The sequence below is a fragment of the Alosa alosa genome, chromosome 18 (genome assembly GCF_017589495.1).
Source record: "Alosa alosa isolate M-15738 ecotype Scorff River chromosome 18, AALO_Geno_1.1, whole genome shotgun sequence".
Classification (NCBI taxonomy): Eukaryota; Metazoa; Chordata; class Actinopteri; order Clupeiformes; family Clupeidae; genus Alosa; species Alosa alosa.
Window position 1 is genome coordinate 18942480 of NC_063206.1, and position 17500 is coordinate 18959979.

Sequence of the window (17500 nt, forward strand, 5' to 3'; positions counted from 1 at the left end):
ACACAGTGCACAAAATATGTAAACATTAAGAGAACCTATTTTGAAAAGATGACAAATGTCCTCCCTGAATTCCTGCAAGTGAGCGATGAGGAAAGGCTTTCATTCTTCACTGGAGAGAAAGAGAAATGTCCTTGCTGCTCAATACGTATATTCCTGCCATAATGAAAGGACCTGCTGATGTGAAACTTATATTACCTAAATATGAACATACACTCATACATACACACAGACACACACACACATGAACACATGCCCACACAAACATGCAGACACACACACACCCTTCTCCATTGCCATAGTACATAATTCATATTTGTGTACAATTATCATTATTCTGTTTTATTAGGATGGAACAGCTGCTGAGTTGGGGTGTGTGAGGAGTTGTGACAGAGAGAGAAACTCACTGTCTGTGATTGGCACTAAAAGGCCATCATTGCAATAAGGAGGTGAAGCACACACTAATCCCGGCGCAGTGAGCTGCCTGCAACAACAGCGGCGCTCGGGGAGCAGTGAGGGGTTAGGTGCCTTGCTCAAGGGCACTTCAGCCGCTTTCTACTGGTCGGGGTTCGAACCGGCAACCCTCCGGTCACAAGTCCGAATCGCTAACCAGTAGGCCACGGCTGCCTCCAAATGTGTGTGTGCGTGTGTGTGTGTGTGTGTGTCACACACTATGATACCTCCACTCCCATACTGCCTGTTACTCTTGGCAAAGTGATTTCTGTGTTTGTGTGAGTGTGTGTTTTGTGTGTGTGTTCTGTGTGCTTTTGTGTTCTCTGTGTGTGTGTGTGTGTGTATATGTGTTCTGTGCGCTGAGATGTTATGCCAACACATTCTACCACTCACTCTCAAGGCTAACGTGAGCAGTGGGATTTGGGTTGGGTGAGAGAGAGAGAGAGAGGCTAGTGGGAGTGATGGTGGAGCTCTTGAACACAAACACGCACGCGATTTCCCTGCCACGCCGCTGGCCTTCCACAGTGGCCGGGTAGCAATGCATGCTGGGAAGAGAGAAGCCACTGGCTGGAAGCCACTCAGGGTAATGTGAGTGTGTGTTTTTGTATGTGTGTTGCAGTGTGTAATAGCAAGATCATAATAAGTGTATGTGTGCTGCCTGGAATGTGAATTTTATGTGCAGAGGCTTGAATGTTTTTGATGGCTTGGTGTGTGTGTGTGTGTGTGTGAGAGAGAGAGAGAGAGAGAGAGAGCGAGAGAGCGAGCGAGAGCGAGAGCAACATCCACATCCACAGAGGAGGGCAGAAAAGCAGGTTAACATTAGGACAACTCTGGACTCCAGTGTGGAACATTTTTCTGATGTTAATCGATTAGTTTCAGCAGTTACCTCCTCCACCCTGCTTTAGAGTTATCTGTAGCCAGAGGTATTATCCAGTCCTGGCCTTTGCTCTGTGTGTGTGAGTAAGAAGGCATGTGTATGCTTTTGTGTGTGTTTGTCGTTTCCTCAAATGCTCATGCAGCAGTTACTGTATATATGTATATGATTGGCACTGAGACTACCTACTGTTAATAAAGTTGGTCAACTATAGTATATAACTATGTGTGTGTTGGTGGGGCTGTAGAGTCTGTGTGTGTGTGTGTGTGTGTGTGTGTGTGTACACACATATGGGTTGTGTCCCCATGAGGAAAGCCTAATCCCTGTGTTTGCTATGAGGATCCACTACCCAGAGTGAAGTGCAGTGACCGCTGTAGGGTAGCGTTTGCCCCAGCAGCAAAGGATCATGGGACATGGGCCCAGGCCTTGGGCTAATGAGGTGTCAGAGAAACTGTTATCCAAACTTTGCAATCGGCTGTCCAAACACACACACACACACACACACACACACACACACACACACACAGGCTTCACATCACTCCACTCTCACCGACACAAAGCCAAGTCCTTTATATGACCCCAGACAAGATATACAATATTCTTTATCTCTCTCTCTCTCTCTCTCTCTCTCTCTCTCTCTCTCTCTCTCTCTATCTATCTATCTATCTATCTATCTATATATCTCTATCTATCTATCTATCTATCTATCTATCTATCTATCTCTATATCTATCTATCTATCTATCTATCTATCTCTCTATCTCTATATCTATCTATCTCTCTATCTCTCTATCTCTCTCTCTCTCTCCTTCCATCTGTCTGTCTTACACACAGAGTAAGTTGTGCCTATCTGTCTATTCAGATGAACGCTCATAAAGCTGGAACAGACGTTACCCCCTGAACCCAGAGTAGTTCAGACCGGCGCCAGCACTGGCACTCACACTCTTACATACACTCCAAGCTTACACACACACAGGTATCCCACAAACATGCCGGTGTGCACACACACACACACAGGTCTCCCACAAACATGCCGGTGTGCACACACACACACACACACACACGTCCCCCACAAACATGCCGGTGTGCACACACACACACACACACACACACACACACATAGACACAAACACCGAAATACTCAGACAGGCACATAGCTGTGTGTTTGTGGTCTTGCTCGGGCTTTAACAGTGCTTGTTTATTGAAAGCGTATGTGTGGGTCGTTTAGCCAGGCGACAGGGTGCCAAGCTGCTGTGGAGACAGAAGAAGAGGAGAGACAGACAGACAGACCAAAAAAAAGAGAGAGAAAGTGATAGAGTGGGAAAGAGAGAGAGGCAGGGCCTCTTTATTGCATTGCTCTTGAGAAATGCCTTGTGACTGGACGTTGAGATCCAGAGGAGACAAATGATGTGTGCGCCTCTCGCCCCCCCCACCCCCTGCTCTCTCCCCCCGGGCCTTTCCTCACAAACTCCCTGGCCCCGTCTGCGTCCGTGTCTCTCTCTCTCTCTCTCTCTCTCTCAAATTCAAATTCAAATTCAAAATGCTTTATTGGCATGACAAATAAGACATTCGTGTTGCCAAAGCAGTCATACAAAGTATGGAGGGAACATGGAATAAGACACAGAAAAACTAAGTGTCTATGTGTCTTATTCCAAAAACGAAGTGTCTCTCTCGCTCTCTCTCTCTCTCCTCATATTCCCTCTCTCCATTCCTCCCTGTACTCCCAGACACCTTGTCTGTGCTGCAGTACTTCATTCAGAGCATGTCTCCAGTCTGTCTTAGCTCCTGAGAGAGAGAGACAGAGAGAGAGAGAAAGATCGACATAAAGACATTGCAACCTCTCCTTCATTGGTACACTAATATAAACATTGTCTTTGCATGGAACAACATTGAAATTGAAAATCCCCCCCACCAAAAGAGAAGACAGGAAGAGATGGTGTGTGTTTGTGTGTGTATGAGTGTGTGTGTGTATGAGTGAGTGTGTGTGTGTGTGTGTGTGTCGTCTGGAGTCAGAGCACAGTGGTTCAGTCAAGTAGACGCTGTATTTACAGAACACTTACCAGCACCCTCAACCCAGAACAAACACATTCTCTCTCTCTCCATCTCTCTCTCTCTCCATCTCTCTCTCTCTACATCTCTCTCTCTCTCCATCTCTTTCTCACTCCATCTCTCTCTCTCTCCTTCTCTCTCTCCATCTCTCTCACTCCATCTCTCTCTCCCTCTCTCCCTTCCTCTCTCAGACAAAGGGATGGATGGAAGGATGTTAGCTGGAGATGTATTCCTGATTGAGTCTCTTTTATGGTTTGTTCCGGTCTTTTCCATCCTTTTCCCCCAAAGCACTGTCGCTGTTTGCCCACAGGGCCACATTCCCCCTGCCTGAGTCATGTTAGCGTGACACATTGAGAATGTCTTCAAGCTCAGACTAGATGGTTTTTACCCCCGGAGGGGGTATTACGCCTTCTAGGGGCACATTCTCTTTTTCTACCCTCCTCTGTTCCTACCCTAGCTAAACTTATCGGCTCTCTTCAGCCACAAACTACTCCGCTCCCTTTTGCTTTCTCTTTCTGTTGATTTTTTTTAGAGATCGAATCTAATTAAATTTGAACTCAAATGATCCTTTATTGATATGCTCGTATATGAGCTCATTGTTAGAGTACACGTTTTACACAACGTAGAGTGAATGTAATTGATGGTGGTATTAATGAAAAAGAAAAATGAGGACTCTATGAGCTCAATGCAAATCAAACCAGCTAATAGGCTAACTGAAATAACATCATGCCAATCTCTAGGTATAGTGAAGGGTATGTGATGATGTAGGGCTATTTTAATTCCAAAGGCAAGGGAACTTTATCAGGATGCATAGTATCCTGGATCCATGAAATAACTGGCCTTTAAAAATAAGAATCTGCCTGCCTCTATGGGAATGTAACATAGGGGTGCCAATACTTTTGAGGAGGACCATGTCACCAGGACTTATTTATGATACATTATTCATTCACAAAGAAAATTGGTGTCCTTAAAGATTGGATATTTCCTCTTTTTTTTTTTTTACTTAAGGCGTTAAGATCAATTTCCAAAAGATGATTTTATATTCCTCTTTTTAGTCAACTTTATCAGAGGTGAATAACAAATAAGGCCAACAACTCTGGAGGGTACTGTATATACTACACTTCACACACTTCTGGAGATTCTGTAGTAATGGAATCCTAATGTGTTGTTTTTGTGTGTGTGTGTGTGTGTGTGTGTGTGTGTGTGTGTGTGTGTGTGTGTGTGTGTGTGTGGAGAAGGGAGGGGGGCTGCATCCTGTGGCCTTCCTGTGGCGTGTGTGATGGTTACGAGTGGGTGTGACCCCTGGCCATTCCAGAGAAAGTCCTCTCTGCCGTGACCTCTGACTTCTCTCCACCACTCCCTGAGCCGCGTGTCACTGAACCTCCGGTGGCGCCGGCACTGAGAGAGTCTGCTGAGGAAGAGATAAAGAGAGAGAGAGAGAAAGAAAGAGAGAGAGAGGAGTGCAACAAGAGTGCAAAGAAACAATGAGTGATCGGATGGATCAGGAGGAGATATAGTGATGGAGAGATATGCATGTATAGAAAGAGAGAGAGAGATAGAGATGTGTTTGAGGATGAAAAGAGGAGAATGAGAGGAGAGATGGAGGAATACAGGGGCTTCAGGAACAAGTGTGAAATGTTTGAGGGAGGAAAGGAGAGAAGATGAGCCAGGGTGAGCGGGCAGGGGGGGGGGGGGGCAGTCACGATGTGTGTTTATAGAGCAGGCGGATGTTTGGACGGACGGCAGAGAGAGCGTGAGGGCCGGGGACTGTGCCGACGGCTCTGCTCAGTGTTAGCCACCACTTAATTAGCCTTCCAAAGCCCTCTAACACATCTGTTTATCACCCCCAGTTTAAACTCACACTTCTCCGCCCTCCCCCTCTCTTCTCTTTTCTTTTCTGTTTTCATTTCTCTGTCTATATGAGTGTGTCTCTTTCACACACACACACTCATACACATTCATTTTCTCTCTCTATCCCTCTCTCCTACTCTCTCTCCATATCTCTTCATCTTATTCAGCCACTCACTGTTCTTTGATCTCAGGTGTTAAGGTGATCCTTGTTCAGGTCGTCACGCATAATGGACAGACCCAGAAAGGGTCAGAACAGGATGACAGAAAAATTGGACAAACTTGTGTCTGTCTCCTCCTTGCCCTCGTATGTGTGTGTGTGTCTCCCCCTTGCCATCCTGTGTGTGTGTGTGTGTGTGTGTCTCCTCCTCGCACTCCTGTGTGTGTGTGTGTATGTGTGTGTGTCTCCTCTACGCCCTCCTGTTTGTGTGTGTGTGAGTGTGTGTGTGTGTGTGTGTGTGTTTGTGTGTGTGTCTCCTTCTCGCCCTCTTGTCTGAGGTGTGTATGGTGGGCAGGCCTTTTGGCGTGTCTCTCAGATACTGCTGAGCTGGCTATATATCCAGCAGCTGTATTAATCCAGCGGTGTGTGTGTGTGTGTGTGTGTGTGTGTGTGTGTGTGTGTGTAAAAGGATGGACAGACTTACATAACCTGTTTACCCTGGGCCCACGTTGACCCACATTCTAAAAGTTTCCCCAAACAGCAGCAGCAGCTGCTGATGAGCCCAGATCGTAGACCGCTGAATATTCAGCTGTGGGGGGTCTGATGAGGGGAGGGGAACCACTGAGCAGGAGGGAGGGGAAGACGGGGAACATGTTTATGTAACACACTGCGGCAAACTCTGAAAACAAGCGCTCCTTATGAAACAGGAGGAGTGCCCAGCCTTAGGGCTTTTTCCAAGTTTTTAATTTTTCTCCCTTATAGAGAGCAGAAATGGAAATAACTCAGAAATAGTTTCATAAATATTTTAATACAAAGAACAAAAGAAGAACTCAGGAGATGAAAAATGAAATGACAAAATGTTGAGGACAGTTATAGACTTGACGGCTTTTCATGTCCAGATGCCAGCTCTCTCCCTCCTCTCTTCCTCTCTACTCGTCCTCTCCTCTAGCCTGTCTTTCCTTTTTTCCCCTCTCTTTCCTTCCCTCCCTCTCTCTCTCTCTCTTTCTCTCTCCCTCTCTCCCTCCCTCTCTCTCTCTCTCTCTCTCTCTCTCCCTCCCTCCTCTCTCTCTCCCTCCCTCTCTCTCTCTTTCTCTCTCCCTCCTCCTCTCTCTCTCTCTCTCTCTCTCTCTCTCTCTCTCTTTTTAGTGTCATTCTTTCTTCCTTCCTGTTTCACCAGCCCAGCTCAGTTTTCACTTTTCACACTCTACCCTCTCACCTCTTCCTCTGACCCCACACACATTCCCTCCTTCTCTCTCTCTTTCTCTCTCCCTCTCTCTTTTTCCTCTCTTTCTCTCTGTCTCTGCTACTAGTGCTATACTAGGCTTTTTTCTCTCCTTTCCTGTTCATTGGTCCTGGTCATCACAGGGGATGGACCGGGTCAGTCTTCCACTCACACAGAGCGATTACAGGAAGTGCAATGTGTGTGTGTGTTTGTTTGTGTGTGTGACTGTGTGTGTGTGTGTGTGTGGGGAGGGTGTGTAATTTATTCTGTTAGGGCGATGTTCACATCCCATTTCTTCTTGAAGCGAAATAAATCTGAGGATGTTTATGGACATGCTTGGTTTTTTTTCCTGCCATCTCTCTTAAGCTTTCTGTTTATTGCATTTGTAGAAAACTATAAATGCAAATGTATAGCAGCACTTTCTCATTCTCTACAAAATCATTCTCATCTTTGAAAAAAAATCTCTTCATCTTTGATTACTATGTCTTGAAATTAAAAAGCTATGAGGCTGTTTATTCTGTTTGTCTTTAGGAAGTGGCTCTTTTTTTTTAAGTATCTCTGTTCTCTTGTTCCTCTCCACCTGGTTTGGTTTTTTGCACACTTTTTTGATTTTAGAATAACGGCGTGTATATCCTATTAAACAATGTCTCCATCCGTCCTTGTGTGTGCCATGGACCTCAGTGTCAGCCTATATTTGATAACAATAGGGACAAAAGTGTAAAATGTGAGGCTTTCATCAAGGCCCATTTGGACATGTCCACCACTGGTTAGATGTAAAACAGCGCCGTTCCAGGACTGGGAGGGGCAGACAATAAAATCAGGATGCTTCAGAGCTCAGGGATTGGAAATGGGCATAAAAATAAATAAATAAAATAACATTAACAGCTCTTTTCCCAAATACAATGTAGTGCCAAGGCTGTATCCTCTGCATGTGTGGGCTGCAGCCGCTTTTACACACTCAGGCATGGATACACAAAAGAAACACACACACACACACACATCTAGTTCTGTTCCTCACTCCATCTCTCTTGCTTTCTGTTCGTCTCTGCACTTTCTCATTCTCACTCATCTTTGAAAAAAAAAATCTCTTCATCTATGTCTTGCTATGAGCATTCTGTTTGTCTTTCTTTTTTTGTATCTCTGTTCTCTTGTTCCTCTCACCTGGTTTTGGTTTTGCACACTTGAGTCTTGCGGTCTCCATCCGTCTTGTGTGTGGCGTGTCTGATGGGTGTTGACTGCCTGCGAGGAGGAGGAGGGGGGGGGGGGCAGTCGTCAGGGGCTTCAGAGCTCAGGGATTGGAAATGGGCTGGCTGCGAGTGGAGCTGTATCCTCTGCATGTGTGGGGTTATGTGGAGAAACACACACACACACACACACTCACAGATATCTAGTGCACACCAAAATCTACTTCAGCTGGGCACCAGATGAGAGCAAGAGTGAAGTAAGTGTTTGTCTGTGTGTGTGTGTGTGCACACATGTGTGTTTGATGTGTGTGTGTGTGTGTGTGTGTGTGTGTGTGTCTCAAGATGGTGTGGAATCTATTAATAACAATCATAACTCAGAAACTCACTCATTCTCCACCAGTTCGCTGACTTTGAATCAGTGTTTATGTTCTGCTGATTTCTGCCCGTTTACGTAAGGCTAGTGGCCCTACACACACACACACACTTTCACACACACACACACACACACACACACACACACACACACACACACACACACACACACACACACACACACACACACACACACACACACATCATGTCTCCGCTTTGAAAAATACTGTGGATTGTACATTAAACGCTTGCTTTAAGAGGTCCATGAATCTGAGAGATGTTTGCACATTGAAGAAGCTTTTTAAACTGCTTAAATGAGCCACTGCTACTTATGAACTTCCCTCTCGTATGAGCTACTGAGACTCAGACCAATGGCCGTGCCCTCAGGTGGCTTCAACACTTCTGTATATGTTATATCACAATACATTATGAAGGATTTTGATCCAGTAAATGCCATAGGATTACAGTATATTGTGCTCCTGACAAAAGACTTCATCAGGCTTAGGTAGTGCCTATAGTCCACGTGTAGGGTGGTAGCAAAATAATGTGTCGAAGAACACACACACACACACAGCAAGCATATGCAGACAAAATTCTAGAAGGAACAGGACGTTTCGGTCTTCCCACTCCTATAGCCTTTGGTCAGTCTTTGGACATTCCTGCATCACACTGGCTTGACTCTCAGACCTCTGGATCTAGGATTACCCACAATCCAACTGTGAAATGAAGAGCCAGCGCCTTTCCAGGAGCCCAGGGGGTGACGGGCGGGGCGTTGGCCCTGGGACCCTCAGTGCTGATGGGTAGGGAGGGAGAGGATAGAGTAGGAAGGTGTGGGGGAGGTGGGGGGTGTCAGGGGTGAGGCTGAAGGTCACTGAGTGATCTGACCCCGCGGTGACCTTTCCTCCAAACTCCCCTCAGGAGGCCCTCCTCTGTTGCTCCAGAGGGACATGGAGGACTGAGAGAAAACTGGTCCGGGGTTTTCCCCTCCTTCTTCTCCTACGCTTGCTCCTTTCAAGAGGCCTCTGGGCAGCCTCTGGCCTTCTTTACTGAACAACTAATGAGACTCTGAGTTTCACTCAGGCAGGGCTTGAGCCAGCACCATAAAGGCCCCCAGCCAGCCTTCGCCTGCCAGAAGAGATGGGGGCACTGAACCCCAACCACCCACCCCGACCCCGAAGGCCTATGCTGGTGTGTCCTTTCTAAGAAACTATGTGATGACCCCACCACCACCAGCACTAAAAAAATAGATAATAAAAAGGCTCAAGAACTAGGTTACCCACAGCTTATATGATCAGTTTCAGATGGTGAGATTTTTTGGGGTCATTTGCGTCTCTATGACGCGCGTTCAGAAATATATTTACAATTGATTTAACCGTGTTTGCTCTGCTGCGCCAGATCTCCACTCTGTTTCAGTGCGGGGCGGCTTAAGACTATGTGCGTGCTGAGCTATTTACGTCGGTCTGAACACTCTGGGCCTTCGTGAAGTGGCATACTGGACTGACCGACTGCACTCAGACAGGCCGCTGAAGGCTGACAGCTGCTGCTTTGAGACGCACGCTCTTAAAGCAACACCAAAGAGTTTTTTTGTACCTTAAAATAATGTTTCCAAAATTGTTTCAGTGGTTCATCAACTTGTAACAGGGTGAACGGCACTTCTGCATTCACTTCGCGGCCCTCTATAGGCTATAACCACACTATGCAAATTAGCCAGATCGGGTAGCGGATCTGTAGTTTGATGGAATGAGACAAAGAAACCTGGCTTCCTGCGGGGTCTTAAAAAGTCTAAAATTCTGAACTTAGAACCTTAGGCCTTAAAACGTCTTAAAAACGGCCAGATTTTCATCCGAGGTCTTAAATTTAATTTAGCCAGGTCTAAAAAATATTTTACCATCGTTCATTTCCAGACGCTGGCAGCAAGTTATTACAAAGTAGAAAAAAAATATTGAGTCGTAGCCTTCAAAGCGGAGCTCTAGCAAACCAGCAGAAAGCTGACCTCAGAACGTTGGTTCGGTTTGGTGTGTTGTAGGCTAGTTCTTTCCGGGGGATATTGGTGTTGGTCCTAAATACAAATCCTGTGATAAATGCAATACCTGCCTGTGAAATACGTCTGCGTTTCCTGTGTTTGTTAAAGTTCGGCTATGTGTGGAAAATGGGAAAGTGTACTTTCAACGAGACATGGCTAGATCACAGCGTTTTCCGCTGTTGGTTACAAGTGGTAGGCTACCCAGCTCCAGCTACGAGGCTCGTTGCAAACTTTGCAAAAAAACTATTCAATTAGGCGTGAAGGCGTCAGAGCAGAGAAACATAAGCTAGCCGCAAAATGCGAACGCAAAAAATGCAAAAATATCATTCAAAAGCTCTGGTTCCGCTCTTTCGGGGGCAGCCGTGGCCCACTGGTTAGCACTCTGGACTTATAACCGGAGGGTTGCCGGTTCGAGCCCCGACCAGTGGGCCGCGGCTGAAGTGCCCTTGAGCAAGGCACCTAACCCCTCACTGCTCCCCAAGCGCCGCCATTGTAGCAGGCAGCTCACTGCGCCGGGATTAGTGTGTGCTTCACCTCACTGTGTGTTCACTGTGTGCTGTTTGTGTTTCACTAATTCACGATTGGGTTAAATGCAGAGACCAAATTTCCCTCACGGGATCAAAAAAGTATATATACTTATACTTATATACTTATACTTTCACGTGACTCTGTGTGATTTGTGTGAGATAAATAGGTCTACTCCATCATGAGCAATTCAACAGAGAATAATGGACGTGAATTTGGACATATATTATTAGGCTAGGCTACTATATATTTTAGGGGGGCTTTTGATCATCTTAGGCCCAAAATGCTGTAAGCCTAACGTTGTCCCGGACAACTCTCATACACATAGCCTACCCACACCCCCACACATTCTCATGCATACACACACACACACACACACAGGTGCAGAGGCATGCATGTCTACCCAAAATACACTTTCACATCCAGTTTCAACACCAGTCTCATTTTTGACTTCCTTTACAAGATGAAATCTAGATTCTATTTGAGGGCAAGTTTGTTTTAGCCTATTTTCATTTTGGGCTTAAGGTTTAGGGCATTTGGCACGGGACACAGATGTTTTTCCTTGCGTATACTACAGTACAAGTGAGCAATGTCAAAAGCAGTTGGGTTGTAGACGTTGGGGAGACAATACTTGTGTGTATTAAATTCATGTTTTTTGAATGACTTTTTTCAGAATTTCTTTGATCTGAATATTTTTTTGGTAATGTGTCTTGTAGGTCTTCTCAATCTTTATGGTCTAAAATGTCTTTAAAAAAGGTCTTAAATTTGACTTACTGAAACATGCAAGAACCCTGAGAAACTACAAATTTGACTTGCTTCTGAGGTCGCAATACATCATACTTTCATGAAATCATGCAACATACTCTACCTTGTCTGTGGACATCGTTATTTCCAAAGCTGGTGCTGGATAAACAAAAAGCGTGCGAGCGGCAGAGAAAAAGTGCTTTGGAGTTGTTTTAACTCGGCAAGTAAAATTGCTGATGTTAATTCTGTTTGTTTTTTCCCCCTACCTTTCTCTTTCCTCCCTTTGTATTCTTTCTTTCTTTCTTTCTATCTCGTTCCAACTCTCTCTCTCTCTCTCTCTGTCTATTATTCTCTTTCTATCGCTCTCTCCCTCTCTCTTCTTTCACAGTGGACACTCGCGCTCTGCGAGAGCTGGGTCGTGCGCTGGTGCTCTTCCGCCGGACTGTCATGCCGTACGCCGCCTACACCCGCAAGTGCAAGGGCTCCGGCGACGAGCCCGAGGTGGAGCAGTACGCCCAGCTGGTGGGCCAGCCCTGCGCCGAGAGGATTCTGCTCTACCGGGCCTGAACTGGGCCCAGGACTACCCTCTCATATACACACACACACCTTCCCCTTAGTCACGCTTACGGTAACAGGTGTCACATCTCCTCAGCCCCCCACCCCCCAACACACACACACACACGCACACACACACACACACACACAAACACGCACATCTTGTTTGACTGTGCGTCTCCGTCACCTCCCATGATCTCCTCTCATGCTCAACACATTGACCGCTGCTGTGTTTCTCCAAAGACTTCCTCAGTGTCCTCCTCTAATCAGCCCATCCAACCTTGGCTCTGACCTCCTGCATGTACCCCCTTTGCACTCCTCCACTTCCTGAGCCGCTGCAGCTCTGCAGCTGAGATCTGGTAGACAACTGGCCCTGATTTGGCCAAGATCTGGCCCTGAGGGGATCAAAAACTCTGACATCTGACTCTGTTATCTCTACCGGTCATTATCTCTATCAGGGTCAAGTAGCCAATCTTGCCAGCCTCCCTGCATGCCATGTTGGGGCCTCCTCTACCTACCACCCCCCCAAATGGCCTCCCCAGTCCTCCCTAAAGCCTTGGACCTAAAGCCTTGGACCTCCTCACCTGTCTTCACACTCTCTCATTGACCTGGGTCACCCTGGCCCCTGCAAAAAACCAAAAAACACTCTCAACAGCCCATAATACAACTCTGTACAGTGGTTCCTATCACTGATGTTTCTGGCAACATCATTAAAACTCACCCAAGAGCCTGGTGTGTGGCGGGGCTTGCTACTTGCTTGTTAGTGTGAAGATGTGCTCAGGTGTGGAGTCGACATTCACAGTTCTAGGTTCCGCCGCAAGCTGGGTTATTCCCTGGGCTGGTTGTGTCAGCGTTACTCTGTTTCTGTGTCTAAATAGTCTGTTATAGTACTTTTTGTATCTGTCTGTCTGTCTGTGACATTTTACATGTGCATGTCTGTCTGTCTGTCTGTCTGTCTGTCATTTTACATGTGCATGTCTGTTTGTTTGTGTCATTTTACATGTGCATGTCTTTGTCTCTACCAGTGTTACTGTCTCTCAGTCTTAACCAGTCTTTCTGTGTGTCTACCTGCCTGTTTCATCTGTCTGTCTGTCTGTTTTTCTGTCTGCCTGCCTGCCTGCCTGCCTGTCTTTCTGACGTTCCCTGTGCGTGCATGTCAGTATGTGTCTCTGTCCTCTCTGTAGACGGCTCACTCGTATCCCCACCGTGTAGCCCAATGCAATAACCACTCTATTAGCGTGTGTGTTGATCTCGCTTAGCAATGCCAGAGACTGTCCCATCGCTCACTAAACTTCTGCACAATGTTATTGTTCCATCCCTTTCTCCTCCAACTCCTCCTCCCCTCCTCCTCCTCCTCCTCCTGCTCCTGCTTCTACTCTGTCTTTCTGTGATCACAATCCAGCTGAACCTCAGAGCTCTGAAAAGTCCTGGTATTATTCATGTGCTTCTCAGGCATATGATCCCCAGACCAGACCACACACACACACACACACACACACACACACACACACACACACACACACACACACACACACACACACACACACACACACACACACACACACACACACACACACACACACATGCACACACACACACACACACACACACACACACAGACACACACACATGCACACAGACACACACACACACAGACACATTCATCTACACACATTTCAGATTAGATCCATACTGGGAGCAAGTGCCTCCAAGATGCTTCTCTGTTTGTGTGTGTGTGTGTGTGTGTGTACACAGTAGTACTGGCATGAGCTTGGCTGTCACCGTTGTCCCCCTTTTTGGCAAGACTGACAATGGACTAGTCAGTGAACTATCAGCTGTGGGTCAGCCTCACCTGATCCAGGGTCAGACACGGGTCATTAAGGGGTTGATGGTGAAGAGTCACTGAGAGCATAGCCCACCCACCCTTCCCCGGCACCAGGGCTCCTGTGGTCTGGAACGCACTTCCTCAGTAGGCCACGGAATAAACTATGGAGTGTGTGAGGTTGAGTTTTTCACATGTATCTGATGGCTGAGACAGCACAGGCCTCATTGATCCCATAATTAAGATAATAGAACCAAACTCAGCATAGGAAATACAGCACTGATATGACTGCAGCTAGACTGGAGACTGGAGCACTTTGCTTTGGTAGCATTAATATGGAGATGTGCTGTCAGTCTCAGTTGTATGCTCAGTAGTATTGCTCAGCTGTTACTTTTAACAGAATTACAGATTCCGGTTGATTAACGGTCTACACAAGGTAGGTGTTAAGTCCTACAAGCACTAAAGCGAATGGGATTAAATGTCAGCTAAACTCGCTGAACGTTGAATAAACAGCGCACACATATCACTACAACGACCATAATATTATGCAAGCACAGAAGCTCCATGCTCCCATGACTGTCATTTAGTTCAGACACTCTCCTCCATGCTGTAGGCTGCTCCAGGTAGCAGGGCACTCTGCACTAGATCCAGCATGGCCCTGGCGCTGGGATTGGGTTGGGTCAGGGTGGAGCAGGATCTGTACCTTATGGGTCAGTGTCTGGTTACTCACTTACCATTGCTATCCCCCCACCACACACACACACACACCCTCATGTCCAGGTCTATACATATCAGAGGCCACTCCACCCCCACAGCCTGCCTGTCAGCCAGTGGCCGGCCTAGTAGGGAGATGGCTGCGTGTGGAGGCAAGGTCCCATCCAGCCCCATTGTCTGCTCGACGCAGCTGTGGTGAGAACAGCTAAATTATAACACACCCCAACAAACTGGCTTTTCTGTGGAACAGTGAAACAAAACTCGGCTTTGTCCTCTGATACTTTTATTTTTTGTTTTCTTTTGTTTTGTTTGAGTTGGATTTATTATTATTTCTCTCTCTCTCTCTCTCTCTTCTCTGTAACACATTTATAGCTTAAGTGCATCTGTTTTAATATTATTACAATAATTATTATTTTGTTGCAAAAACAAATAAAAAATATTTAAAAAATGTGAGTGTCACTCGTGATGTGTAGCCTGCAGAGTACCCGTGCAAAATGGTAACTAGAAGCAGCTTGGATCTGTGTAAATGAGGACCAGACAACGCTGTGGAGGTTTCTCTTTCTCTTTCTCTCTCTCTCTCTCTCTCTCTCTCTCTCTCTCTCTCTCTCTTTATTCTATGCTAGCTGAGCATGATGAACACTTAGATCCTGCATGCACTGTCTGTCTTTCTCTCTCTCTCACTCTCACTCACACACACACACACACACACACACATCCCAGTGGCAGACTAACACTCCGCCTATAATGTGGTGGGAGGGGCCTACTGACAGGTGGTGTAAGTCATGTTGGGTGGAGAGTTTGAGAGCAGCCTCTGGCTTTGATAACCCAGCTGTGTGTGTGTGTGGAGGTGACTGAGCTCCAGGTTGAACCCAGAGGCCTGGTGAGGTTCCATTCTTTTAGCTCAGGTGGAAGCCTGCAGCCTCTGAGGTGAAACTACGGGTGACAAGGAGGCTCATTGTGTGTGTGAGCCCTAGACCGGACTCTTGACAGGCTTGGGGACCGTGCAGCTGCCCGGGAGTTTTGACTCGGCCAATAACAAACTGTCCAGTAGCGCTAGCAATACACAAAGAAAATGTCTTTTCTCTCTCTCCAAGAAAGAACCTCTGATCATCCCGTTCCATTCCCTCAACACACACACAGAGACAGACTCTGATGGTCCGTGAGCAAAGGCAGGAGTTTGCGTCACCAGTGACAAGGTAATTTCACCACAGCGTGAGACAGGATCAGAAATGAAAGAATGCTGGCCCAAGGTCCACTCTCCCCCCCATTCACCACTGCGTGCTCCCTCTCCTCCCTCCATTGCCCCATCCACGCTCCTGGGGCCTGCCATGCTGCGTTAGTCTCAGAGTCTCCATTTCACGCACACACACACACACACACACACACACACACACAGCAGTGGCAACAGCCTATGAGTCACACAAGCTTCCACAATTACAATCCTTCTGCCTGCTTTCCACCCTTAAGCCTTCCACCTCACTTCAGTGTGCCTAGGGATGGTCTCATTTTCAAACATGAAAACAAAAACAAAAACCATAAACAGACTTCTGAGAAGTAACTTGAAATGCCGTGAAAAGTTGGTGGAAGATTGGCATTGCGCCTCTCCAATTCCCTTGTTCACGAACGGCAGAGTGGAAGCAGCTCTGGCCTATGTCTTCTGAGGCACAGAGAGACAGAGGGGGGACTCATGAATCAAGTAAATAAATGGTAGTGGATTAGTATGTGGGTCGTGTTGCCATTGGAACACACTGCCACTGCCTTGTGAAGAACTGGCTTCGGCTTGAGTGATGTGTCTGTACAGACGTCGGTTCATTTGGGCCTACACCCACCAAACAAAGACAGAGTAGCCTACTTATGCATGTTCTCCCTCTCTCTGTCTCTTTCTCTCTTTTTCTTTCTCTCTGTCTCTGTCTCACTCTCTCTTGTGAGTTGAAAGCCGTATACTTGGAGGCTTTGCACCAAGTCAGCAGGGGTGTATTTTTTAAGCTACTCTTGTTTAAAAAGGTGTCCGTTTTCAAATAATGTAGCTCTCAATACAGCATTCAGCTCAAGGGCGTTGTCTGCTGTGTCACCCTGTGCTAACAATTAAACATCCATTAAACAAGTAGCTGACATATATTTTACATAATCCATGAGGAGCAATTGAAGAAATCATTTGTAAAAATAACTATGCTGATCATCAGCCAATCAGTTACATAGTTTTATTATTCAATGGTTTCTTTGGCTGTTAAATGAGAACAACTAGAAGTGAACTGGACTTTGTATGCCAAAAAACACAATTTGGACACATCACCAAATGCTGTTCAGTTTAATTGTTTGGACTGAGCTTCTAATCTATCATTGGTCTCTTTGGAGTAAGCTTTCACAGTGGAATATGATGTGTTGGCTGTACCAGACCCAATCTGCGGTGTCAGCTATTGTTCTGAGAACTGCAGCCCTACCAGACCAAAACAGCAAATGCCAGAAGCACTGACTCCAGTGGCTGATGTGTTCATATGTGCAATTTGACAGGCGGCATTTCAACCCTGATTTATTCACGCACTCTGGACATAGCTTGTTCGCGCCAGTAAACTTCACACCGTTTAAAAGATGGACAAAATGAATACTGTACATACTGTATCTGTATGTTTTTAATGTTGAGCATAAATTAGCATTAAATGAGACTCAATTTGCACATTTCTTGAGCCAATTCAGACAAATAATTGCTCTAAACTATTTTTTCATCCCATCCAAATACCCACCTGGAACACTTATATGCTGTTTGCGCAACATGGCGTGTGTGTGTGTGTGAGAGAGAGAGAGGAGTGGTATGACTCCCCACGTCTCATTCCTCTGGTTTTACAACCATGTTTCCATGTGGATGTGCAGAAGCTGTGTGTGTGTGTGTGTGTGTGTTCTCAAAGGAAGAAGGATGGAGAGAGGCCGTGAAATGAGACGAAACAGAGCAGAGGCAGGACCT

General features: G+C 46.3%; 1 protein-coding gene across 4 annotated transcripts in view; it reads left to right on the forward strand.

The window, feature by feature from the left end:
- LOC125311580 (arginyl-tRNA--protein transferase 1) overlaps positions 1–14983 on the forward strand; it is a 97988-nt gene extending 83005 nt beyond the window's left edge. For 2 of the 4 annotated variants that reach the window (XM_048269786.1, XM_048269785.1), the window contains exon 12: positions 11839–14982. In XM_048269786.1, the coding sequence (XP_048125743.1) occupies positions 11839–12017 (179 nt within the window). In that variant the 3' untranslated portion in view covers positions 12018–14982. Of the gene's footprint in view, positions 1–11838 lie in introns of all 4 variants that reach the window. The other 2 variants (XM_048269788.1, XM_048269783.1) reach the window with 2 other exon arrangements.
- Positions 14984–17500: the final 2517 nt, after the last annotated feature.